The sequence below is a fragment of the Corvus moneduloides genome, chromosome 26, assembly GCF_009650955.1.
Source record: "Corvus moneduloides isolate bCorMon1 chromosome 26, bCorMon1.pri, whole genome shotgun sequence".
In the NCBI taxonomy this organism is placed as follows: Eukaryota; Metazoa; Chordata; class Aves; order Passeriformes; family Corvidae; genus Corvus; species Corvus moneduloides.
This window is the reverse complement of record NC_045501.1, coordinates 2835750-2862346: the sequence shown is the minus strand read 5'-3', so window position 1 is coordinate 2862346 and position 26597 is coordinate 2835750. Positions and strand designations below refer to the sequence as shown.

Sequence of the window (26597 nt, the reverse complement as noted above, 5' to 3'; positions counted from 1 at the left end):
CCGCGGGGGCGGGAGGCGGGGTGGGGGTCACGCCAGGGTGGGGAGACACCCACGGCCGAGCTCTGGGGTGGGAAGCCGAGCTGACACACCCCGTCCCCGGGGGGCCGGGCAGAGAATTTCAGGCAGCTTAAGCGTTCGGTAACTGTTTTCCAGGGAGATTTTCCCGCACTGGTACCGCCGAGTGGGACACGCCGTCCCCAGCGGGGTGGACAGGAGCAGTGTGAGGGCTGTGCCCAGCCCGGTGACGCTGCCATGGGGACACGGCAGCCCCGGCCACGGGGCAAGGCCGCCTGTTCTCGTCAGACACCACGCCGGGTGCTCCCTCGGCGCTCTGATGAGCACGTTAGTCACAGGCTGGAAATACCAGGGAAAAAGTGAATGTGGGATGGGTATTCCTAGGAAGCAGGAGAGCCGTGGCGGCCGCCTTGAGAGGCTGGTGAGGAAACGGAGCAGGGGGGAGGCAGGACACCCGGCTCCCCGAGCATTCCCGGTGCTTCGGGAGGGTCCGTGAGAGTCACAGCGGTCTCGTCCCGCTCCCGTTGGCCCGTTGCTCCCAGGGATCGCGCTCCAGCGGTGCCGCCCGCAGTGGCACCGGTGAACCGGCTCCGGCGGTCCCGCCACTCCCCCGTGGGTACCACCGGGCACTGCCCGTCCCCGCAGCCACAACACGCCCGTGGAAGGTTTCTCGGCATGTCTTGGCGCTGGGGAAGGAGCCCCGTTCCTGCCGCCGGTACCGCTGGGCGGGGGACTGTTGACGTAATCATGGCCGGTGACATCAGCGGCGGCGGGTCCAGCGCGGGGGGTCAGGGCCGCGGGCGCCACCGGGGGCGGGGCGAGCGTGTCGGAACTACGGCTCCCACAAGGCTGCGCGGCCGCGCCCCACTGGCGGCGGCCAATGGGCGCGCGGCGGGCGCTCAGGCAACGCACACGCGGCGGCGGCGGCGGCCAATGGGAGGCGGCGGCGGCCGTAGCCCGATGGGCCGGGGAGGCCGCGCTCCGCGAACAAAAGGCGGTGGCGGCGACGCGAGTGGGGCCGGAGCGGCAGCGGATCGGGGTAGAGCGGCCGAGCGGGGCCCAGGTGAGTGCCGGGGCGGCTGCGCCGCTGCGGCGGGGCCCACCCGCCCCGGAGAATGGCTGCGGCTCTGCCCGGCACATGGCGGGGCCTCGCGCCGCCGCTTTGCTGGCGCTGCCGCGGCGCCCACGCGCCTTGCGCGGGAGTGGGGGTGGTCGACGGGCCGGGAGCCGCGCTGATCCTGGCCGGCCCCGGCCCCGATAGTTCGCGGTAGGGCGGGCGATCTCCGGGAGCGGCCCGCAGCCCGCGGGAGGGCCGCGGGCTCGCTCAAGTAGCGGATGTGCGGCGGGAGCGGGGGCCGGCCGTCCCGGTACGGTCCGGAGTAGAGCCCCTCGCTCCCACCGGCACGGCCGCCCCTGACCTTGCGGGCGCCGCCGCCGCCGCCGCTCCGCCGGAGTCTCCTCGCAGCGGTGCTGACGCCCGCTAGTGTCCCGGTGGCCGGGGCGGCTCTGGGGTACGGGCAGTGTGCGGTGGGCACAGCGCAGAGATTACCGAGGGGCTGGGAAAGGGCTCCGGCTTTACGCGTTTTTCGCCCCTGGTCCAACGGGGCCTTGGTCAAAGCACTTGCATTCCCTGCCGTAAGGAAAATCCTTTCGTGGCCATCCTGGAGGAGCAGCCCGGCGTCGGGATCTCGCTGTGGCCGTACGAGCAGCAGCGGGCACAGCCCGTGTGTTGCTCCCTTCCCGGGACAGCTGGCTGTGTTCCAGCTCTCCTGTTTGCTGCCTGCAAACACCTCCTGTTTGTCTTGCTGCTTTCGAAATTCTCACCCTGCTATACAGACTCTCCCTTCTCTCGGTTGAACACTCTGTTGTCTGCAGTAGTGTCTAAAGGCTGGAAACTGAGGTGCACCCTGACTATCCTGTTTGTACTCTTTCTGATCCCTAACTGGGTTTGGAGGTCAGAGTATCAGCTCTGTGGTGCCAAACCCTGTTGGGTTTCCTGCATGTGTGACTTTGCAGCTCTCTCTCTGGGTATCAGGGCTCTTCCCACTGTTCTAGCACTGCCTGAAGTGGTTCCTAAGCAAGGACAGCCACAGTTGGAAGTCCTGCCCAGCCACGATGGCCAGGGAACCTGTTACTGCTGTACACTGGGCAAGTGCTTTAAGGAGTAAGCTTGTTAAGGAGCCCCAAGGCTGTAGAAGAAGATGATCTTTAATGACAGAACTCCCAAATTCCCCCCTTGTGGCACTGGGTGCCCGCCAGCTGTGGGGAGCCTGTCTGCTGCTCTCAGTTACCCACATGTAACCAGTCCGTGCTCCTCCCTGGCTGCGTGCTTTTCTCAGAGATTCCATGTGTGCAGGGAGCCTCCCCCAGAGCTGGGCATGCAGCACCTCCTTGCATCACCCCGCACAGCGTTTCCCAACCACAGGTGCGGGACCATGACCTCCCGTTGGCCACGGCACTGAGCCCTCACCATCCTCTGATGAAATGCACGCGTTTGGCAGGTGGGAGCTGATGTAACTTTTCATGCTGCCATGGGCTGAAAATACTGGCTGGGCTTGAACTATGTTAATAAATGACCCGGGATGGAGGGGGGAGGCTGCTTTACGGTGTGGGTTTGTTGACACAATTCTTGAGAGAGTGGGTGTCAAGCTTTCACTGGGGAGGGAGTCCTTTCCTCCTTGCAGAAACATCGTTCGGGTGAGATTGGAGGACGGTACTAATCCAGATCTCAGAGAATTCCATGTGTGAGCAGCATATTCTGTGTGAACACAGACTGGTGAAGCCGAGTTACATCTTTTCTTCTGGTCTGAAGAAAAACAAACTATATCAATGTCTGCCTTACTTTCTCTCCCCTTGCAGAACAGACTCTGTCACTCTGAACAGTACCACATCATTGATCTCTTGGGAGTCAGGGAGACTTTACCTGGGTTCTGTGTCAGGAATGTCTCCCTTTTTCTCCATCCGTGTTTCTTTTGGATTTGTTACATGCCCTCTTCAGCTGGTTGCTGATATATTGGGGCAGGTGTAGCAGTTGTGTCACAGCAAACACAACATCCAGCTCGAGGAGTCTTGCCTGCCTTGTCACCATCCCACTGATTTTCTCTGTCAATACACTCAGGGAACTTTCTCCAAGCATCAACTTCTTTGCATATATTTGACAGGTGATGTTTTGAGGGAATACGTGCTGCTGAGCTCCCAAAAATATGATCTAATCCATGTGTCTTACTTGCTCTGGACTTGCTAGCAAAGGCTGGAATCCAGCTCTTTTTGAATTGGTGGGTATGGATGGCAAGAGAAGGGTCAATGAGGTGTTGCAGGGAAGCTGTTTGTGTTGGAGCCTTAGTAAATGAACGCCAATCATTCATGGAAATCTGTGGCACTTGTGCTGCTGACATGAATCTGCCCTTGTCTGTGGTGGGTGCGAGGTCTGGGACCTGAAGTGCTGAGAAAATTGCAGGTCAGTCTTGGCTAATGAATGCTGAACAGAGCAACAGAAAAGAACGTTGTTATCCTACAGCTTGTGTTTTGGGCAGAGAAAGGGATTTTTTTCTTGGGTTTTTCTTCAGAGGTGCAGCCATTGCTCTCCCCAGCACTGGTCAGCACTGCAGGTGCTAAACATGGCTGAAAATAAGATTATTCTGACAGATAAGAGTTTGAACCTGGCTCATTCCTGGGAAACTGGGGAGATTCGGTTCCTCTGCCGACATGAGTGACATGAGTCTGTCCCCCTGCCTGGTGTTTGCAGAACAGATGCAGCGAGTTAATGGACCTGCTTTGATCCTGTCTCCCTGATTGTCAAGGGACCTGCACGAGCACACACAGCCAGGAATTGCTGATGCCCTATGGATTATTTTCCTGCTGATCTCTTAGCTGAACAGTTCAGCAGACTGAAGCAATTGCTTTGTGCTCTCTGTCCCATGAGGAACGGTGGAAAAACTGAGTGAGGGGTGTGATTAAAGACTTGCTAATGTTTAGGAAATGTGAAACTCGGGCAGATAAGGTCAGAACAGCCTCATTCCTGCTGTTCTGTTGCCATGACACAAGGATGTTATTTTTCATCTACTGCTATTGTAAGAATTCTGTAATTTCCTTTCTTTACCCCAGTAGTGTTACTTCAAAAATGAGGTGATGAAGTTGTGAGGGAAACCAGAGGAGCAGTGGAATGGAGCAGCATAAAAATGACCAGAAATGGTTCTGAGAGAGGAACAGCTCCTCTTTCTGTCCCTCAGGTTTAAGAAATGTCGCTTGTTCCCACTGAGGTTTTTTAAGGACTAGACTTAATAAGACCTGAGGGACACCCTGGGTCCAGTTTCCTGCAATTGCAGGAGATTCGTTGGCATAACCAGCATCAGCCTAAGTGGTTTAATTTTTAAATGTGGACTGAAGTTCTGCAGTGCTGTTCCGGGGCTCTGTGGCACCCTGGAGAAATGACAAATACTTGGGTTTTTAAAAGAAATATGTTTGCCATTTTCTTTTACCCATCTGCTTGTGCTGCAGTGAAATGTGACCCTGTTTCTCCGGGACAGGCCCTGAGCAGATTGTGGAGTTGATGAATTTCGAAGGGGTTTGAAGCAGGAGTATTACAGCTTCCTCCCAGGCAGAACAAATTGTGGCTGCAGGTACTGCAGGAGCAGGGTTTGCTCTCAGAAATAGCTCTGCTTAAAGTACAAATTCCAATGGAAAGTTTTGGGCTCTGCAGTACAGATGACTTGTGTGTGTGCAGCTCTGAGGCCGGGCAGCGGCGTGGTGCCTGTGGGAGCATGTCTGTGTGTGCCTGTAGGATCAGGCTGGGGTGTTGGTTTGGGGTTTGGTCTCCTCTGGCTGCTCACAAGAGTTTCTCTCTTCTCGGGCCACCTTGGCTTTGGCACTGGGCTAACAAACCGACAGGGGCTGTTTCAGTAGGGGTGTTAGGATCAAGTGTTTCTAGTGACAGGAGTGGGGGTTGATTCTGATGAAAGATGGAGTGCTGCAGAAACATCGTCTGATCCCGTTTTGAAATGGGATTAAATTGGGAGCTGTGCTGCAATCGTGTTCAGGTTCTACATCAGAACTCTTTGAAAGCAGGCCTGCTGTTCTTTGTCTTTTTGCCCCTTCTGTAGCTTTGCCTTTGTGATTTTTAACCCTGGAATTGCATTTGAAAGTATGTCAGTGGCAAAGTTGACTGCTGGTCCTTAAGCTTAGTTACCAGCTTTCAGTAATAGCACTTAACTCAGTCTGACCTATTTGGTTCTGGAAGCTCAGGGAATGTAACCTGCCTCTGACTAACTTTTTCCTGGTCTAGGGAGAAAGTTTTTTATTTCTAGTTATGGCTAGTTAATCGCTGGCTGTACTGTGTTTGCTTATAGGATGAATAGCCCAGCTGATTACTGATGGTTATTACCCAGAGGGCAGCTTAAGAAATAACTGGAGTTCATAAACTGTTTCCCTCTGCGGGTCTGACGTGGGGTATCTGTTCTGCGAGGGCAGGTAGTCTTACTGAGCTGCTCTAGTACTTGGCTGTCCAGGTGCTCAGAGGGCATCTGAGGTCCTCTTTTCTGTGTTGGTGCAGTTCTGCTTTGCAGCTCTCCCAGAATCCATCCCAAGCGTGCTTTTGTTTCCTGCCACACTGGCTGTGCTTGAGGAACAGTGACATGACCCCAGCTACTCAAAATGCAGGAGGAGCTGCTGCTTGAGCCTCCCTGTCAGCAGTCTGACCCCCCAGACGTACCAAACCTGCTGGCTGATCACAGCACTCAGTTCTGATGTGTGACACATGCAGACAGGATCACTGGGATGAAGTATTCTTTTAAATAAGTGTTTATGACAGCTAAAAATAAATGCATCTTAGACACCTATGACTTTGTTGCTGCATATCAAAAAGAATAGTTATACCCTTGAGGTCAGAAATCATTTGCTTACATCAGTTTGGAATATACTGGAAAAGAGAAGAAAACCGTCCATAGGAAAGGGACTGAATTAGGAGTTTTTCTTAAAAAAAAACCAACCCAAACCAAAACAAACAGTCTAACCTTAATCTTTGTTGTCTTGAGCATCTTATTCTTTCAGGTGCGAAGCTCTTTCCAAGAAACCTGGTTCTGAAACAAGAGAAAACAATGTTGTAACCTATTCAGGTTTTGGTAATCCTGGCAATGTTTTCCTTTCCCTTTAGAAAAGGGATGGGCATTGCTGATGTGTCTGCTGTCAGGCTGGGCTGGAAATACATGATGCCTTAGAGGAGTGGGTGCAAGGGAGGGGTTGCCTCCCTGGAACTGCACCAGGAGAGGTGGTAGGTGTGTTACACAGACCCCCCCAGCAGCAAACCCGGGGTGCTGCAACGTTGGAGAGAGCTGGGCACTGCCCTGGACATGAGGGGATGCTCCAAGCTGTGGATTTAGGAAAGGTTTGGTGGCTGGGACAAGCTGCAGGGACTCTGCCTTTCCCTGCAGACAAGGCTGGATGAAAAGAGTGTTTGTGACAGGGGAATGGGGTAGAAGTTTTAGTAACATGAATAGTTCTTGCTTATCAGGGGAGTTTTATGATCTTATGCGTAACAGGGAGACTTTGGTTTGCTTCGGGTTTGTGTTGAGCTGAGTGATGTGGAGTTCTTGGCCAGAACAGGTCTCTGTTCCTGATGGATTTGTGGTTTTTTTCCCCATCCAGACTAGGTAGCCATGTCAGCCAAAGCCATCTCTGAGCAGACGGGGAAGGAGTTCTTGTACAAGTACATCTGCACGTCCTCTGCCATCCAGAACCGCTTCAAGTATGCCCGGGTCACCCCAGCCACGGACTGGGCACGGCTCACACAGGACCACCCATGGCTCCTGAGCGAGGTAAGGACAGGGACAGCAGGACCTGCCTTCCTGGAGCACCTGAGCACTGCTCCAGATCCTTCCCAAAGGACTGGTTGCTATTGTTGCTCTGCCACAGTCATTCCCAACCCTGATGAAGAAACAAACCTTTCTTCAAGGCTCAGTATCATCTGGGGGGCCGATTATTCCTTTAAGACTGTGAAATACACGAGCAGAGATAGCTGTGAAAAAGTTGCTCATAACTGCACAGAAGGTAAAGGAGGCTGGTTCAGACAGAAATGTCAGTCCCTGTTTTCAAAGTCTTGCTCTCTGAAATCAGGGAGTGCTCTCTCTGTGTCTGGCTTTTATATCCAGTAAGGACACTGCTTAGTTTTCTTGAATCCAAGCAAAAGGTCAGGGAGAACTTCCTTTTTTTAATTATTCAGTGCAAAATCTTTTCTCTTTGTGTCTCATATCCTCATACTTTCTGTAGAAAAAACATACCCAGAGCTCTTTTTATTAGCTGTCTAAGCTGGCTCCTTTCCAGTGGTTAATTATATTAAGTCATTGGCTGGAGAACATGAATGTCTCATAGTCCTTGACTGACTGACTGATAGAAGCCTGCACTAATTAAATGTTCCATGCTCAAGTGCCTGAGTGAACTGCAGGAAGAGATCAGCAGTGCTTCTAAAAGCCTTGCAGGAAGCCAAAAGGGAGCAAGGATGCTCTTGGGCCTTTAAGGCAGGTTCTGTAAGGCTGGAAAGGGCTTCAGGATCCAGCAGCAAGACCATTGTGAGAGATTGGTTACGTGAAAAGGGACATATAGATTCAGGATATACAGATTCTTTGCAGCTTACTGATCTGAGAAGCTGGCTACGTGAGAATGGGCACATAGACCCTTGCAGCTAGCTGGGCAAGGTCTCATAAGACAATGCACCACACATCCTGTGTAACAACTGAAGTTACAGAATATTACATGTATCTTGCTCAGTAACTGAACCACCATTGAGTGGCAAAAGACCATGCTCAGTGTCCTGTACTGCAACACGATGTGTTCTGGCTCTTAAGTTGCTGGAGTTCCAGGACATATCAGCAGTACAGGAGAATGACACCCAGTTATAGTTTGGTTTTTTAAAAAGATATTTGCAAGCTAGAGATGTGTGTAACCCAGGAGCAGCTTTCTGTGCGTATCAGTTGGCTGAAATGTGCATGACCCTGGCCCTAGCCAGTCTCATAAGCAAAGTGTAGTGACAGCAGGAGTTGTTAGGGGTTTTTTTTGTGAGCAACTGACTGTGTCTGCCATGACTTTTATTGAGTTTTTTCATCAAAAAAAGCCAGAACAAACTGTCGGCTCAGTCTCTGATGTCTGCTCACAGCTGAGCAGAAACAAGGCAGCTTTTCTCAAAGTACAGCATAAAAAAACCTGAACCTGCAGGCATATTGTACCAGGAGCTGGATTTGCTAAGATTAAAGGAATTTTGCAAGGACATGTGCTGTGCAGATCTGATTTAGGTTTTTGCTTCACTATCTGCAGAGAACCACTTGACCAAAGTCACTTTCTAATGCTACTTCCTTTAAATCTCTTGCCCAACCTTTGTAGCGTTTAGTGGTGAAGCCAGATCAGCTCATCAAGAGACGTGGGAAGCTTGGACTGGTTGGGATTAATCTCACTCTGGATCAGGTGAAGGCTTGGCTCAAGCAGCGCCTGGGCCAGGAAACCACGGTGAGTGCTTCCCTTTTGTTCCCAGGACAGTATAAAAGTTGTCATAAACTGGTCCTCTACTGCAGCCACCCCGTGTGTTTTGGCTGATGATTGAGTGTTACTTCAGGTCCTTATTTTAACTCAGTGCTGCCCTGTAATATTTATTTTCCTGGGAATGAGAGTGCAATGCTAATGATAATGAAGTGCCTGCCATCCCTGCTGCCGTGTGTTGGGAGCTGATGGAGTTGTGCTGCCTCAAGGAATTTATGCCTTTGGCCCTGCTGGGATTGATTTGCCGCTGGCTCCAGCTCCGAGCTGGTGTGGTTGCCTGAAGGATTGGGAAACAGCAGGAACTGCGTCTTGAGTGCTCCCCACTGGGAAAATGATGGGTGTGGAAATTACTCCTTTACCACAATACAACAACCATATCTAAAGCAAGGACTGGGCCACAGGCTTGGGACCACTGGTGTCCGGAGGAGCAGGGGGTATCCCCCAATGTCTCTTGAGCCTGGAAACGTGGATTTGGATAACAGGAAAGTGCCTACACTGAGCAATTCCTGGACCCATAATAAGAGGCTAAAGGATTCTCTTGCTCTTCTGTGCTCCCTGATACCATTTCAGGGTGAGCAGTACTCTGATGCCTCTACTCCTGCCACTAGCTCAGGAGTTCCTCACTTCTGAATTTTCCACTACTCCAAGAGCAGCTCAAGCCCTTGTGTCTCACTGTGCTGAGCAGGGCCCAGTGACAGTGCTGTCTCTGGGACAAGAGAGGAGAGCAGCTGTCCTGGTGTAATTCTGATACCCCTCTGTCCTGTTAGGAGATGGGGAAGGTGACTGACTCCTGTAACCAGATATCCTGGGGTGACAGTGCTGAATGCAGTGCTGGAGAGGGAGGAGTGGCTCCTCAGGAGGCACAGTGGAGAGGGAGCAATTTTAGAGCAGTGCTGATTAATTCTCAAAGCTTTCCTTATGCTGTCACAAATGTGCTGGACAAGTGGTTATGGGTGTTTACCTTGTTTTCTGTCCCCAGATTGCTAATGCGAAGGGAATCCTAAAGAACTTTCTGATTGAACCCTTCGTCCCTCACAAACAGGTTAGTACACCATTAAAGTGGGCTTTTAAATCTCTCTGGACTTGCATGCTTAGCTGGTTTGGCACAGTGGAGAAAGCAGGAGTTTGGGAATGTGCTGTTGAGCTGAGAGTGTTGGTGCACACCCTGGGCAGCGTTAGGGCCACTTCAGCACTGCTGCTCCTTGGGAAGCTTGATGGTGGCCTCAGCTGCCCCAGTCCCAGCATTGGCACGAGAACCTCTCCAGGGTCTTCTCTGGGTGTCACTGGTTAATGCTTGTCCCTGCTCTGTGGCGCAGGAGGAAGAGTTCTACGTATGCATATATGCTGCCCATGAGGGAGACTACGTGCTCTTCCACCATGAAGGGGGTGTGGATGTGGGAGATGTGGATGCCAAAGCTCAGAAGCTGCTCATGGCAGTGGATGAGAAGCTCAGTGAATCGGATGTGAAGAAGCATCTCCTGCAGCATGCACCAGCTGACAAGAAGGAGTAAGTAGAGATGCAGTTCTGGGAAGGACCAGCCGTGCAGTAGCTGCTCTGTTTATCTCAGTGCCACATCCATCTGTTTTGTTCACCTTGAAGCTCACTCTCCTGCCCTTCTTGCTGCTCTCCAGAATATGCCATGCATCCTGAATCCAAGCTCTCTGACTTATCTGAGCTGCCTGTAAAACCCAAAAATAAGGTTTCCTAGTGCTGAGCCTTTACTTGGCAGCAGCACTTGTCAGCCTGCTCAGGTCTCAACCTGAGACTGGAGACATGTACGGAATTCTGATCCTTTGTGCCAGCATAGAAGTTTCTTTTGTTCTGTGAAATGGTGACGAGATGTGAATCTGACTGCTAATTCAGAACTTCCCTCTCCCTTGCTCTGGCCTGGTCTCCAAAGTTATTCTCCTGTTCTTTCTCCTGCAGGCTTATCTGTAGATCTCAAGGCTTCTGCATCTCCCTCAATTAGATGCCCATACCTAGTTATCCTAATATGAGTCATGATTTTTCCAAACATAGCGTAATCCTTGCTGACATTGTGCAGTACTGAAGGGCTGAAGGAGCCTGTCACTCCATCAGTTCACTGCAGCCTCCTCCCCAGCACAGCTAACGAAGCTCAGATCTGACAAAGATGGGTTTCAGCAGGGAGGCAATGATGCGCTTCTGTCTTGTGGGGAGATAAATCAGACTGCACAGCTCTGACAGTTGTGAGCAACTGTGTCCTCAGCAGAGTTTGGTGGAGGGTAATTAAAATGAGTCATGAAGGTCTTCCTTCCCTCGAGTCATCCATCACCGGGGCTCCATCCAGAGAAGATGAATGAGAATGAAAGAAATTGATGCCAAGTAGATTTGCAGATTGCCACTAATACCAACGAACAGAGCAGGCTGTACTTGGATTTGGCTGCTTTCATTAACTTGTGTTACTTTCTTTTTCTTTTTTTTTTTTTTACAGCATCTTGGCCAGCTTCATCTGTGGCCTGTTCAACCTTTATGAAGATCTGTATTTTACGTACCTTGAGATCAATCCATTAGGTAATGGATATTTTTGGGAGCAGAACTTTCTGTTCTGAAATACTGGAATGTGTTCTTGATCCTTCTCTGGGTTCTGTAATTCACAACAGCACTAGGTGCCATGTGCAGAAGTACGGAAGTGGCAGTGATATGTCTTCGAGCTGTTCATTCAGTGAATTAAAAATGAGGAAATGAAAAATTCCCTTGAAAGGAATGTTAAGGCAGAACTGAAGAATGTAAAAATATCATTGTTAGAACAAAACAGCCCCTGAGACAGAGTCTGGACCATGGCCACAATTACTGGATAATTCCTCAGGGAATTTGCTGGAGCTGGTAGATATAGCCCAGTGCCAGGGGAAACAGCAGTCTCCCAGCTTTTGCAATGATCTCTGCGTGGAGATCACACATGTTGGAGTAAATCTTTGTCTCTGTACAAGCCAGAGCTAATTGTGATGTTTTTCATTGCAGTGGTGACTAAGGATGGTGTTTACATCCTTGATTTGGCTGCGAAGATTGACGCGACGGCTGACTACATCTGCAAAGTGAAGTGGGGGGATGTGGAGTTCCCCCCTCCTTTTGGCAGGGAAGCTTACCCTGAGGCAAGTGACAGATGGAATTCCTTCATTGTGTCCTGAATTCATCATTGCTTGTATGCCTGTGGCATTATGGTTTCCAGTGGTTTTGTTGCTGTGTCACCTTGGCAGTGCTGTCCATGATAACCTGTGCACAGGTAGCTGTGGTCCTAGGACTGCTCAGAATCACACTCTGAACTGGGTTTGCTTTCCAGCTCTGTTTGGTCAGTTCTTTAATTCAGAATTGACTTTTTTTAATGGAGGCTGGTATTTAACTTTCCTCAGCTGTGTGCCAGAGCTCTGTACCCATGCAGAGCTTCCTTCTGTGGTTTCTTGCCCATGTTGCTCCCCTCAGCATCACTTTTTCTGCTAGAGCAGTGGTTACTGGGAGCCCTGTGGGAGCTGATGCTCCCTCAGTGTTTCAGTGACAGTTCTGAGAGCAGAGCAGCAGCTGTGTGCAAATGCTGCATCCAAGTGTGAATCCAGAGAAAATAATCACCATCTCTGAAACTTTTAAGTAAGAAGTTGTTAATACACCCGTTTTTCCAAAAAGCGAGGACAAGATGAGGCCTGCAGGCAGCACTTTGTTTGTCTAGCAGTGCCTCTTCCCTCTCCAAATTCCCTGGGTCTGTACTGCTGGATGCACAAGCACTGCTCCAGATATGGGTCCCAGCAGCTTCAGAGGCTGTTGGAAGTACAGTTCTCTCCTTAATTATTCTGTTACTTATTTCAGGGGTCTGTTCTTTTCCCTCTAAAAAGATTTCTGTCCTGACTTTCTCATTTTAATAATTACAATTATGCTTCAATTGGAAGGTTTTTTGTACTGTGGCCAGGAAATCCATTTAGCTGTTCTTTTCCATGTAGCTTGCTGGATGCCAACACTCAACTCAATTTGCTCTTAAAAGGATTAGTTCAGGTTTTGTCTCTGAATCATCCATCTCCAAGTCCCTGGGAAGGTTGTTATGGCAGAGTCTTTGCTGGGAATGTTAATGAACACTGATGAAGTGCTGCTCAGCAGCCTGGCACACTGGGCTGCAGGAGCACCACGTTGAGCCAAATTACAGCTCTCAGTGATTATGTTCCTGGCTGCAGCACAGCCAGAGTGGTCACCGTGGGTGAGATGATTTTTAGATTTCCTCAGGTCTTAGTCTCAGATAAGGCCAGAACAGACTTTGCAGTTCTGTTCAGATTTTATGACTGTCTTGTGATGGAGGGATGGACGCACAGGACCTCTGTCCCTGGTAAATGCTGTGTCTGTAGCTCTGCTGTCCCTCTGCTGTAGCTGATGAGATGTAATTGCTCTGAGTGTCCAAATGCACCCAGCACTATGAACCCTCAGGATGGAAAAGGCAGGTGCAGGAGGAAGCTGAGGTTGTGCTGCTCTCTCTGCAGGAAGCCTACATTGCTGACCTGGATGCCAAGAGTGGGGCCAGCCTGAAGCTTACGATCCTGAACCCCAAAGGCAGGATCTGGACCATGGTGGCTGGTGGTGGTGCTTCAGTGGTGTACAGGTAATGGAAGCAAGGTTTCCAGAGGGGGAGGATTTAAAGAGCTGGGAGAGCATAATTGCTGCAGCCTCTGGAAAGTAAGCTCTTCTAAAGCCATTTTTCCCATACTGTGACTGCGATCTCTTCAGAATGAAGATGCTGTGCAGATTTCTCACCAGGCTGTGGAACACAGTGTCCCGTAGGGACTTTAATTTTGGGAAGGTTAGGGTTACATACAGTTTCTTGCAGAGATACAGTTCCTTTCTGACTTCTAAAGAAACAAGCTGGCTGGAGGCTGTTGAGCGTAATATGATTGTTGTGGTGGTCACTGAGTTTGTGTCTGGGGAGCATGACAAGATTAATAGTCACTGGTACCAAGAGGAGAGCAGCTTTGTTTTCAGTAGACAGCACTGTCCCTCTCTTCCTCAGGGATTTGGAATACTTTAGGACCTTTATAGTGACTCAAATCATAGCTAATCTCTTAAATAGGTAATTTTTTTTGTTACAGTGACACCATTTGTGACCTGGGGGGTGTGAATGAACTGGCGAACTACGGGGAATATTCAGGGGCCCCGAGCGAGCAGCAGACCTACGACTACGCTAAAACCATCCTCTCCCTCATGACCCGAGAGAAGCACCCAGAAGGTGAGGGAGACGCTGCAATTCCAAAGCTGTGAAGCTGTGTCTGGCAGAAAAACCTGGACAGATCTGGGCTGTTACTCTGCTTAGCTCTCGCTGGCAGAGCTTTCAATGTACTGCTGCCTTCTGAAAGAACCTCTGTCAGCTCTTGCTTCAGAGAGGGGACTTGTGGTTTTCTATGGGGCCTGAGAGATCCTTATCAAACATTCTTGCTTGGTACAAAGCTCTTATCTTCCAGGCTCTACTAAATACAACTGCTTTAGGGTTTTTTTTTCTACTAAACACAACTGGCTACTCTGCAGCTTTGTTTCACTTTCTCCTTAACTGCTTCATAATCTTGGAGTACTCTGCTCTTGAAATGGTTTTATTTACCTATATTTTTTTCCCACAGGGAAGATCCTGATTATTGGAGGCAGCATTGCAAACTTCACCAATGTAGCAGCCACCTTTAAAGTAAGTGACCAGTCACAAACATCAGCAAACACCCAGTTGTCAGCCCCAGACCTTTCTTCCCACTTCCATGTTTGGCTGAGGCTCATAGCCCATCTCTTCCAGGAGTTCCTGAGATGATGGGACAGGGTAAATGTCTGGCTGCCTGGGTCACCCGTCCTGTGTGTTTCTTTTAGGGCATTGTGAGAGCAATTAAGGATTACCAAGGCCCTCTGAAGGAGCATGAGGTGAGGATCTTTGTACGAAGAGGAGGCCCAAACTACCAGGAAGGGTTACGTGTCATGGGAGAAGTTGGTAAGGACCAAGCTTTTCCTTAAGTCTTGTTCTTGCGTCTGGTTTCTTCCACTTGCTTTCTGCTGAGCTTTCTCAAGGTTAAATGCTTCACTTTGGCAGAGCTTCCCCCTGAGGAAGCTGACTGCTCTTGTGTACATCCACAGGGAAGACCACGGGGATCCCCATCCATGTCTTTGGCACGGAGACCCACATGACTGCGATCGTGGGCATGGCGCTGGGCCACCGACCGATCCCCAACCAGCCGCCCGCCGCAGCCCACACCGCCAACTTCCTCCTCAACGCCAGCGGCAGCCCCTCGGTGAGTTCCTTCCCCACTGTGGAAGGGGACATGGGTGAAGAGCCTCATGAAGGCAGCAGCCTCTGTCCAGACAGGCTGGAAATGGATTTTGGCCACTAGGGTTTGTAGGAAGCTTTAGGAAAACCAGCGTGACTCTACCTGTGCAGTTTATCAGGAGAGGCCGCCGCAATGCCCATCTCACTTGTGCGGAAAATGTGGCCTCTCAAAGCCGACAATGTGACTGTTGAACCCACTGGGTCATTCAGTTTTCTGTCACTTGACTGAAACTGTCCTATCTGAAAACTCATCTTCTTTGTACTAGACCAGTGTAGCCAAAGTGAGGCCGTCTCCTCCTCTCTGCTCCAGGCCATACCTGGAGCACTGTCCCTCACTGACTTGGCTTCTGAATCTTTCAGACTCCAGCACCGAGCAGAACTGCCTCTTTCTCTGAGTCCAAACCAGATGGTATTGCTCCAGCTAAGAAGGCAAAACCAACAGCACCTCTTGGTAAGTCCAGCCCTGGGAATGCTGCTGGCAATGCTCTGCTGTTCCCAAAGGCAGGATGGGCATGAGACAAATGCATTTTTTTCTAGATATAAAGGGAAGCAGTTTTGTGGTATCTGCCTATCTTTGAGTGTAGTTAAGTGTTTTAGCAGCTCACTTGTGCTATGAGCTCATACACACGGAGTCAGAGTTGCTCCAAGCTGGGATATTCAGAAACAGCACATCAAGAGGAAGTACAGTGAGAGGGCTCCAGTCTGCTTGTTTTTAACAAGAACAAACCCAAAAGCCCTGAGTGCTGTGGAGAGGAGGGCTGCTGCAGCACCTCCCTGGGTGCCTGGCCAGTGGGCTGGTAGCAGCCAGCTCTGTCATATTGTTGCATGAGTGATTCTCTCTTTAACAGATTCAGTTCCAGCCTCGAGACCTGGTTCAGGTAGGACCTGTGTGACCAGCTGAATGTGCCTGGCCTCGCTGGCAGCTGATTTTTTTAGTTCTTGGTTTTGTTGCTGTTTTTTCTCTCCAAAAGTTTGCTGTGTTGTCTGGTCCTTCCCTCCTGCCCAGCATATTTAGCTGTCACCATGTGAACTTCTCATCTGGTTTTTCAAGTGCAGATCACATATGTCTTTGCAAAAATACTTCCTATTTCTGGGGGAGAGAGGGCCAGGTCTCAAACAAACTGTTTTTTCTTCCCTTCCTCCCCACAACCATCACAGAGAAGAACAGCCTGAGGCGCCTGGTGAAAAGCTCTGTTCCCTTTGCCTTCCAAAAGGAGGAGTCACTCATTGTGATCAATAACTGGTATCTTATTTCAAAGGGAAACAAAGTAGTTCAGGGGCCCTGGTTATCAGGTTTGGGAAGTACAGAAAGTCACATATGAACTAAATGTTGCCTTATCAGTCCAGCAAACTATTAAAGCTTGTGCTCAGTGTGATGCCTTAAGAGGCCTCCTAGAAACAGAGACTGGACAGGAGTAAGGGAGTAAAAGTTGGTATTTATTTGAAAGGCCTTCAAAGGTACACCCTGGGGAGCCAGAGGCTACTGCCAAGATGGACCCCAAGGTGGATGACAGGTTACGAGTTCTTCACACTTTTATAGGTTTGGTTCATTTGCATATCAGGGTTAGTTCTCCAATTAAAGCTTCAGTTTAATGATGTAATTTCCCCTCCACTTGCCCCCCTTACAGGCTCTTTGGTTTATACTTTTTGGGCCTAGGACAGTCTGGGTGTCCTTGAAGAGCAGGCCCGGAGAGGCTTTGTTATGTCTACCTAGCAGAAGAGAGCAGAAATTAACAGGTTACAAGAAACTTCACAGTTACACACTAAGCACTACAGAATTTGAAAAATATGAAAGTTAAAACCTAAGGCATCAAGTGAAGTTACTCTGTTGGGACTTAAAGACTCTGTTGGGCTCTGTGCCGGGTGAGAATAAACTGCTGAACTTGGGGCAAAGTAGAGCTTCAAGTTACCTCCCTTATCGTGAGGAGGGACAGTAGAAGGGGAATTCTTGGATTATTGCTTGTGTGCTCTCAGACAAGCAGCATTGCCTCTCTGGGTCTGCATTTTGGTGTTCCTGGGAGTACCCATGGTACCCCCTTGCAGGCACCTGCAAGATAAACAGAATTTTCAGGGTAAGCAGTTCTCTAATGACAAGTCATGTTGCAGTGAATCTGAACTGTGAATGTGTAGGGCTGGAGGGCAAGGACTGATTTTTTGTTGAAGCCAGAGGAACAATGGTCCTGTTTAATCCCTAGTGCTATTTACCTTTGATGCAAATCCAGAAAGAACTCAGCAGTAGCCCAAGTTTGACCAGCTCTGAGTTTTTACAAGTTTTAAAATTAATTCTGCCTGGAGTCAGAAGGAGAGACTCAGTGTTGTGCTGTGACAAGTGGTGTAAATAGACTTTAAGCCAACAGTCCATCTTCACTGGCTGAACTTTTGTTTTTCCTGTGACTCTGTCCCCTGAAGCTGAGTTTTGGGCCATATATAAATTCTTGGAGTCATCAAGTTTGTGTTGGATTCTGATCATTAAAAAAAAAAAGGGGGAAAGAAAAACCTTAGTATGTTGAGCTCCTTTACTTCCTTTGTTCCCACCATTTCCTGCCTTTTTTTTTTTTTTTAAATTTCCTGTCATTCTACTGTGGTGCCCTGACCAACTTCTCAAGGTTTGCCCAGACTGTGGGCTACATGCAAATAAATAAAGGAAATTCTAAGTTCTCTTCAGCTTTGCATAAGAAAACTGGGAGGAAGATGGAAGGTCCATGAGAGGAAAGGGAGAGGCAGTTTTCACTTCTCTCTTCTCCTATATCAGTCTCCCTCCTATGATTTGCTTGCCCATTTTGTGAACCCCAAAACCTGGCTGTTGTGTTCAGAATCCAGGGAAGGGGTTGCTGTTTCATCTACAGTTTCTTCCTTAATTTGGACAGTGTGACTACTCCATCCTGCAAACTGCAGTTCATCTCTTGGGTTCAGTTTGGGGGTGGGGGGAATGCACTCATCCAGGAGCCTTTCAGCAGGCATTTGGCAAAGTTGCAGTTTGTGTCTTGCTCGGGTGTACAGTTTGAACATGGTTTGGTATTTTTCCCCTCTCCGAGCAGGTAAAGCCACAACACTGTTCAGCCGCCACACCAAAGCGATTGTGTGGGGGATGCAGACCCGGGCTGTCCAAGGAATGCTGGACTTTGATTACATTTGCTCCCGGGATGAGCCCTCAGTGGCTGCCATGGTTTATCCGTTCACGTAAGTAGCCTGTGACTGCGTCGCTTTTCCATTTCCCTCCAACTCTTCTGGGACCTTCCTCCTCTCTGAGTCTCTGCGGTTCTTTAGTGGAGCTCTGCCCTGGTCTCCATCCCTGCTCCATCCTGAGAACACCTTCTCCTCTGCTCCCTTCCACCCCTGGGTTGGCTTTGTAGGCTGCTCTGTTTCCTTCAGTCACTGATTTTGGGCTGCGCTGTTGAAACAGCTTAATGTTCACTGCAGAACTGAAGTTCCACTTCATGCGCTTTTAACAGATGTCCAAATTCTGTTCTTCACTCAGTGAGTAAGGCAGGTGTGACTACCTGGGCTTCTTCCCAGCCCCCAGCAAAGGCAGGCAGGCTGTGTAAGGCTCCTTCCACTCATCTGCTGTTGTCTGTGTGCTTGTCTGAGACACCTTAATTTGTGCCTGCAGCAGCAGGAATTACCCCTCCAAATATTATCCAGAATCGTAGCAGCTCTGCTGACAGACTAAAGCAGGTATGTAGCCAAACAAAATTTAAAAAAAAAAAATCTTGTTCATATTCTCTCCAATAGCAGTGGTCACTTAGCACGCAGGAAGCCTGTGGATCCTTCAGTTGGATAGAGAGTTCCCTTGCGGTGTTCACCCTCTTTTAGTCATCCCTACAGGGATGAGAGGGGCTCTTGGGGTGTGCATGAGCTGTTTTATTGTACCCCCTCAGTGTGGGGGGGTCTCCCTGTGGGACAGGGCGAGTAGGGAGAAGGGAAACAGTAGCTGTCACTTCCAGTACAGTGAGGTGGGAGCCCAGAGCCAGGCAGGAGCCTTGGTTCATTCCTGTGGTATTTACAGACATCCTGGAGAGCTGATGTCTAATCAACCTCTGTCCTGCAGAGAACTTCTCTTGACAATTATTCTGCAGCTCTGATGGTAATTGCAGCTCTGTAATAACTTCTCAGCAAGTGCAAACCTTGGAGTACTGAGTGCAGGCACAGCTATGTCTGTAGGTGAGTGGCAGCCCCTGGCAGTGCTGCAGTTGATTAAGGAAGAAAAAGCGATAGGGATTAAAGTTTAAGGCTACCTGTAATTATCTGATTCTACTTGACCTTTTGGAGGGAGCCAGGCTGGCAAAACCTGGAATGTTCTGTCACGAAGGTACTGGTATGGGAGCGCAGCCAGTATCCACACGCTTAAATAACTGCCCAGTCAGACTTCACTGCAGTTCCAGTCAGAGCATCTACTGTCTATGAAATACCTACAGTGAAACTTTCCCCTCCAGTGTCTGTGGGATGGGCAGAGTCCCACTGTAGCAGGATTGGGAAGCTGACTGGCCCTCCCATTGCTGTCCTGGCTGTTCACCACAGATACCAGTTTCCTGTTCCCCCAGTCCAGTGTTAGCACCAGCCCAGTGACACAGCTTTGCACGCCTCTCATTCATTACTCTTTCTGTGCCTCATTCTGTCTTCCAGCTTGGAGTAGAGTTAAGGCTCTGGTAACTTCACTGTGGGAGAGCTTATACATCTTGCTGGATGCCTCTGTCCCCATTAGCCCGTCTCCTTCCATATGCTGCTCTGTCCTATTCTCTGAAGAACCTTCTGCTGTCATATGGTCCCTCCCCACACACGCTCACGTGCTCGTGAGTGTCTCAGTCAGTCTCGGGGGCTGAGAATGGGGTTTGTAAACTCCTCTGTCTGCATGCACTGTGTCCCTTTGCCTTTCCAGCAGCCTTAAGGTCAGGGCTTTCCCGTCTTCTCTTCCACAGTGGTGACCACAGGCAGAAGTTCTACTGGGGCCACAAAGAAATCCTGATCCCAGTCTACAAGAACATGGCAGATGCCATGAGGAAGCACCCAGAGGTGGACGTTCTCATCAACTTTGCGTCTCTGCGCTCTGCCTATGACAGCACTGTGGAAACCATGAATTATCCCCAGGTGAGCACAGGATCCAGAAGAAGCCCAAGAGAAGAAGGAAGACCCTGTCAGCAGGGTACCAGTCTTTCTTAAACCATGATGGCATAAGCAAATTGTGTTGGTCTTCTGACTTAGTACATAATCCCCAATTCTAACCCCTCACAAACTGTAAGGAGGATACTGGGGGTCCCTGGCAAATCCTAATGCTGCAATTTAAGAGGAACTTGGTGCTTCTTGGTTAGCAGTAGCTACTTCAGGCTGATCAAAATACAGTGCTGCTCTGATGTGCAAGGGGGAGAAAATTCCCTGACCGGAGCATTGAGACTGTTGTGAAGATCAGGCAGCTGCAGATTCATGCATTGGGCCTTCCTGGATGAGAGTGCACAGAGTGACCTCCCAAGTATGACCTCTCAGGGGCCTGACAAGGGGCAGCTCCTGGGGGTACCAATGGTTTTCTTCCTCTTGCTGCAGATCCGCACCATTGCCATTATTGCCGAGGGCATTCCGGAGGCCCTGACGCGCAAACTGATCAAGGCAGCTGATAAAAAGGGAGTCACCATCATTGGGCCTGCAACTGTAAGTACTGATGGCCGTCTTCTCCTGTCTTTCTTAACCTGTAGATCAGCTTCCTCCGATGGATGAAGTGTATCCTACAATGCACTCTGTCTTCAGTCACAGGAAGTGCATGTTAGTCTCTCATCTTAATGTCTTTGCTGTCCTCCCTTGTGTGTACAAGGCTGCCTTATACAAGCATTTCTCAGTTTCATGATTTTAAAAGGCTTTCCACCTTTCTCTAATTCCTTTGTAGGTTGGTGGGATCAAGCCGGGTTGCTTTAAAATAGGCAACACAGGGGGCATGCTGGATAACATCTTGGCATCGAAGCTGTACCGTCCTGGCAGCGTGGCCTATGTGTCCCGCTCTGGAGGGATGTCCAATGAGCTCAACAACATCATCTCCCGAACCACCGACGGGGTCTATGAGGGGGTGGCCATCGGAGGAGACAGGTACGAGTTGGCACCTTCTGCAGACACTGGTTTTCAAGAAGAATTGTTGGTAATTTGGAGAAAGAAGGGACAGGTTGGGTATTAGTTTTTCTTTCAGAAAAGTATGAAATAAAACCATTTCCCCTGTATTGCACACAGATATCCTGGTTCAACTTTTATGGATCATGTCTTGCGTTATCAGGATACTGCAGGAGTGAAGATGATTGTAGTACTGGGGGAGGTGAGTGAGACCACTTCACTACCTGAGAAATACCTATGTGTGGTTTTTGTTTTGGAAGCAACTGACCTGGCTGCAAGGATGCTAAATAGCAGCTACTTCTACTCTTCCTGAATAATCCAAATTTTATTTCTTGCTGCTTTCATCAAAAGAAATTGAATGTATTCCACAGGCAAGCACAGTCTTCCCTACTTAAAAAAAAAAAAAAAAAAAAGTCAGGAACCTTTGTTCTGAGACTTCAGCCATTATTCAGTGAAAAAGGAAAAAAAATCCCAGCAATGCTTCTGTGTGTGTCTCAGAGCTGGTTTTATCAAAAGTGCAGTTTGGAACCATCTCTCTCTCTCCCTGCAGATTGGAGGCACAGAAGAGTACAAGATCTGCAGGGGCATTAAAGAAGGCCAGATCACCAAGCCAGTGGTGTGCTGGTGCATTGGTACCTGTGCCACCATGTTCTCCTCAGAGGTATGTGCAAATATGGGCGCAGATGCACAAAATAAGGATATATCCACAATAGGAAGAAAAACACAACTTTTCTCATTGTACCTAAACCTTCCAGAACTGGCAGTAGTAACTTTAACGTGCAAAAGTTCATAAATATAAACGATAAAGGTATCTTGTGCTTCTGTAGTTCTGTCATGGGAAATTTCCAGGGGATTCTGCTTACTTGGGAGGGGAAGGGAGCCTAAAGATCCCAGGAAAAGCAACAAATTCCAATAGCTGCCTGTTCTGGAGAGGGAGTGGCAAAGATCTATGTTAAGCAGTTCTGAAGTGGGGCAGTTTAGGGAGGCAGAACATGAATGGATGAGCCTGGAGTGATTCCCGGTCAGAACATCCCTGTGATTGCCCTGCTGGCTCTGACTGTAACCAGGAGTTTTGGCAGCCCAGAGGATGCAGATGTGGAAGCCACTGGTGTTCCCAGTCAGGGCTTTATTCTGTTCCACTCTCTGCAGGTGTAACAGCCCATATTCCTTACTGCTCTCTCTTCTCCTGTTTGTAGGTGCAGTTTGGCCATGCAGGAGCTTGTGCCAACCAAGCCTCCGAAACTGCTGTAGCAAAGAATCAAGCCTTGAAGGAAGCTGGAGTGTTTGTTCCCCGGAGTTTCGATGAGCTGGGAGAGGTCATTCAGTAAGTCACACTCACAGGGCACCTTCAGCAGGGAACAAAAGCTGTCAGGGCACTGATTCTGGCCTGGTAGGGAATATATTTCTGCTTAAGGAAAGCAACTTCTACTCATTGTGGGGTTTTAAGGTCTGGGTTAGATCACCTCTCTTGGATTTCTTAGAAGGACCAAAGTTACTGAATAGATTCTTTCCCTAGGTCTGTGTACCAGGATCTTGTGGCCAAAAGAGTGATTGAACCAGCTGAGGAAGTGCCTCCTCCAACTGTGCCAATGGATTACTCATGGGCAAGGGTGAGCTGTGCTGGTTTACCTGCTTTCGGGTTCCTTGGAACCAGACAGGGCATTTGCTGTGATTCTGGATGCCACATTGGGGTTATACCTTGTGCTTTGTAGTGTTACTTGTGAGCTGCTTCCTGTGCTGATTCTGGGCTGTGGAAGGTGCTCCAAGGGCAAGCCTGAGGTGTTGCTGTTTGCCCACTTTGCCCTGTGCTGCCTCTTTCTGCTGGTGTGGGTTGTTTAACATCCTGTCTTTATGCTGCAATTTCAGGAGCTGGGACTGATTCGCAAACCAGCTTCCTTCATGACCAGCATCTGTGACGAGCGAGGACAGGAGCTGATCTATGCTGGGATGCCCATCACTGAGGTCTTCAAAGAGGAGATGGGAATTGGAGGGGTTCTAGGCCTGCTCTGGTTTCAGAGGAGGTGAGGCAGCTCTTGTGAAAGCTCACAAGCTTTTCACAAAATGTTCAGCAAAATTTTGGCAGCGGGATTATCCCCATGGAGTTTGTGAATAAGATTCTTTGGAGTTCTTCTTGTTTATTAATAGACTTTTAAGCAAAAAAAGTAACTCCAGGATTCCTTTGTGAAGGTAGATTCACTGGAATGCCATCTCTGTATTCCTTCCATGACACCACATCAGCATTTTGGGCTGCATACAGTGTGTTTTAGTTTCGGGATGAAGTTTCCCATGAATCTTGTGGTGCATTGAGGGAATTTCTGTGTTGTAGGCCTGATGCACACTCTCTCTACTTGTGTCACCTCAACTGTGGAGAGACAAGGGACTTTACAAACATTTGCATTTGTGTTCTGTCCCTGACTGATGTGGTGTCTGTGCCCAGGTTACCCAGGTACGCCTGCCAGTTCATCGAGATGTGCCTGATGGTGACAGCAGACCATGGGCCGGCCGTGTCTGGAGCCCACAACACCATCGTCTGTGCCAGGGCTGGCAAAGATCTGGTCTCAAGCCTCACTTCAGGCCTTCTTACTATTGTGAGTACCTGACATCCAGGAGGTTTAGATTTGTTACTATTACTCTTCTAGGTTTTATTACTATTAATTTTTGGATTGGCTGCAGAGTCACAGGCTGGTGGTGTCTGTCCACTCACACCTTGAATTTCAACTCTTAACAGTTCAGTCCTCTGTTTCAAATCTGGTCCATTTTTTCAGTAAGCCAGACTAGTTTGTATCCTGAGTCTAGAAATATTTTGTAGCAGCCAAATTGCTGTCAGTGTTGACTCTGTTTGGTTGCCTGAACTCTGACAAGTGTTAGTAAAACAGACTTTGGATTGCATTTTCCCCCATGTTGTCTCTAGCAGAGATGCACTGACTCCAAATTGGCACTCGTGTGAGAGATAAGCAGATGCTTTCTCTAAGGTGCCTGCCCAACTCTAATGTCATGAATGCCACAGGGACCTAGAGAGTGGATGGGGGAGATAATCTTGGGTTTGTATCTTAATTGTGGAGTCCTTTGCTGTAATTGCCTTTGTGTCCTGCACCCAGGGTGACCGGTTTGGGGGAGCACTGGATGCCGCAGCCAAAATGTTCAGCAAAGCTTTTGACAGCGGGATTATCCCCATGGAGTTTGTGAATAAGATGAAGAAAGAAGGGAAGCTGATCATGGGCATTGGACACCGAGTGAAATCAGTAAGAAAACTGCATTAGGACAAACTGGAGGGATTTTTAGGGAAGGGTGGGGGAGAGCAAAAACAAAGGAAAGAAAGCTGGCAAGTTTCAGAGGCAGCTAGTGACCAAATTTTCCCAAATCTGCAGAATATCTGTAAGAGGCAACATCACTGACTGTAATGTGCTCTGAACTTGCAGATAAACAACCCTGACATGAGAGTTCAGATTCTCAAGGACTACGTGAAGCAGCACTTCCCAGCCACTCCGCTGCTGGACTACGCACTTGAAGTAGAAAAAATCACAACTTCCAAGGTGAAAGGCCCAGTATTGAACTGCTCTGGGCACTGGTTTTCATGGGAAGGGAAAGTGATTGGGGCTCAGCTCTATTTTCAGTGCAGTGCTTCATAAATTGTTGCTGGGGATTGTGTCTGGGGTAGAGTTGAGGCCGAGTACAGCAGCAGTTTGGAAAGGCTGAAGACATTTGGCTACCAGGAAAATGCTGAACAAGCCAAACCATCGTCTGTGTGGCCACTGTCCACACTGGCACTGCTGGGTGTAAATCTGAGGCTTTGGCGCATGCACTGGCCCATGCCAGGGAGCCTCATGGGGGTTGACCCGAGGGACCTCTCAATGGGAATGCTGGAAAACCAGCCCCAAATAAGTGTGGCTCTTGCTCAGGCTGCTGAGCAGCCTCTCTGTCGCTGGGCTGGTGTGTCCCCAGCTACAGGCAGCCCTCAAGTCACCTTTAGAGTGGAAGGTGCCAGGTGAACACCATTTGCACTGTTGACATCCTTATTGGGGTGTGTTTTATTTCAGAAACCAAACCTTATCCTGAATGTAGATGGCTTTATTGGAGTGGCCTTTGTTGACATGCTCAGGAATTGTGGCTCTTTCACACGGTGAGTGTTGGGGCTGCTGTTCTTGGATCATGCTGCCATGAGGCTGCACTGCCAGCTCCTGGGGGTCAGAATTCCAGGATACTGGGAAGGAAACATAGCCTGGCTTGGCTTTTGGGAGCAGAAAGCTGTCATGGGAATTTGTGTGGCTTCTGGCACTAGAGCAAGTGCCAGCTTGTCTGAGATTGATTCCTTAAATAGATGATTACCAGGAACCGTTTATTTTCCTTTCTTTTGTAGGGAAGAAGCAGATGAATATATTGATATAGGAGCTCTCAATGGCATTTTTGTACTGGGCAGGAGTATGGGATTCATTGGTGAGTTTGCCGTGTCCTCCCTGCCCTTTCCTTCCTCCTGGGGCTGCCCTGCCCCAGGAACACCAGACAAACCTGAAACGCAGGGCCATTCAATGCACTCCAGAACTCCAACTCAAGGCAAAGACTAAGAGGAGGGATGGGAATTTTGTAACACAAACCACTCCCATTTCAGGACACTACCTGGACCAGAAGAGATTGAAGCAGGGTCTGTACCGTCACCCCTGGGATGACATATCCTATGTCCTACCGGAGCACATGACCATGTGAGAGGCTGGTGTTGCCTTGGAATGCACGAGGACAGAAGCCTGTCCAGGGGTCAGCCACGGTGGGACTGTGATGTATAAGGACCGTCATTGGGACAGAGATGTTGAGCTGCCTGGTCAAACTGTGCAAAGTGACTGTTTTATAAGGATAGAAACTTACTCTAATAAAACCAAAACTTGTGCTATTCCCTCTGTTACCTGCTGTATTTAATACTGTCTCTCACCTTTTTTTTTTTTTTTTCCCCTGTTCTCATTTTGTTTCCAGAAGAGATTTAGGGTTTGGGGGGTAGAGTTTGGCTCATAGGTACGCCTTATTGAACATAACTCTGGTACCAAGCTGTACCTTTCCCATGAGGGGAACGTGCCTGTCATTCCCATAAGCCATGACTTTGGATTTTTTTGTTGTTGGTTGTTTTTCAATTTGTTTATCATGTTCTTATCCTTGGTCTGACTGTACCTGAACCCTGGGACCACTGCTGATGTATAACCAATGTTACTCAAGCTGGTGTAGTAATTTAAAGTGTAAAGTTGTAACATACTGCTGTGAAAACTGTGAAATCCCTGTACTCAAGTGTCTGTATTTATGCAAAAATTTCCTTTACTCTGACTGCTGCTCTGTGCACTGTCACTCATGTTATCTGAAAAAATATCTCAGTAATAATTTCAGTGTCCTCCTTGTCTGTGTATTGTAACCAAACTCAAATAAATACACATTACTAATTTATTCTTTTTCTATGTGTGGCTTCTGCAGGTTGGTTCTAAATAGTGTCTAAGGGCATGTGTAACAAGCTCTCATTTGGCAAAATAACAAGCCTCAAAGCAATTACTCCTCAGGGTCTGTTACAGGTGACTTAAACGGGGAGAAATAAAAATCAAACTGCATACAGACTTCACCTTGCCTGTTTCAGTGTAGGTCGAAATGATAAAATTTAGCAAAGTAGGAAATAAAGAGAAGGACATAAACTAGCTATGATGGCTATAGCATTATACC

General features: G+C 48.9%; 1 protein-coding gene across 3 annotated transcripts; it reads left to right on the top strand.

Moving 5' to 3' along the window:
- The first annotated feature begins 964 nt into the window (after positions 1 to 964).
- Positions 965 to 26330, top strand: ACLY (ATP citrate lyase). Of its 3 annotated transcripts, none has more exons than XM_032134428.1 (29): positions 965 to 1078; positions 6660 to 6824; positions 8383 to 8505; positions 9515 to 9577; positions 9852 to 10042; positions 10989 to 11068; positions 11516 to 11646; positions 13012 to 13130; positions 13615 to 13751; positions 14137 to 14198; positions 14372 to 14489; positions 14633 to 14787; positions 15183 to 15273; positions 15671 to 15700; positions 17861 to 18002; positions 19739 to 19907; positions 20358 to 20462; positions 20695 to 20891; positions 21030 to 21111; positions 21460 to 21570; positions 22106 to 22233; positions 22426 to 22519; positions 22776 to 22930; positions 23347 to 23497; positions 24008 to 24151; positions 24329 to 24442; positions 24947 to 25029; positions 25267 to 25343; positions 25516 to 26330. In XM_032134428.1, the coding sequence occupies exons 2-29, from the start codon at positions 6666 to 6668 to the stop codon at positions 25608 to 25610; spliced, it is 3306 nt and encodes a 1101-aa protein (XP_031990319.1). In that variant the 5' UTR covers positions 965 to 1078; positions 6660 to 6665; the 3' UTR covers positions 25611 to 26330. The 3 variants fall into 3 exon arrangements, with proteins under 3 accessions (XP_031990319.1, XP_031990318.1, XP_031990320.1); XM_032134427.1 differs by having other exon boundaries at positions 6655 to 6824; XM_032134429.1 differs by lacking the exon at positions 15671 to 15700 and having other exon boundaries at positions 6655 to 6824.
- Positions 26331 to 26597: the final 267 nt, after the last annotated feature.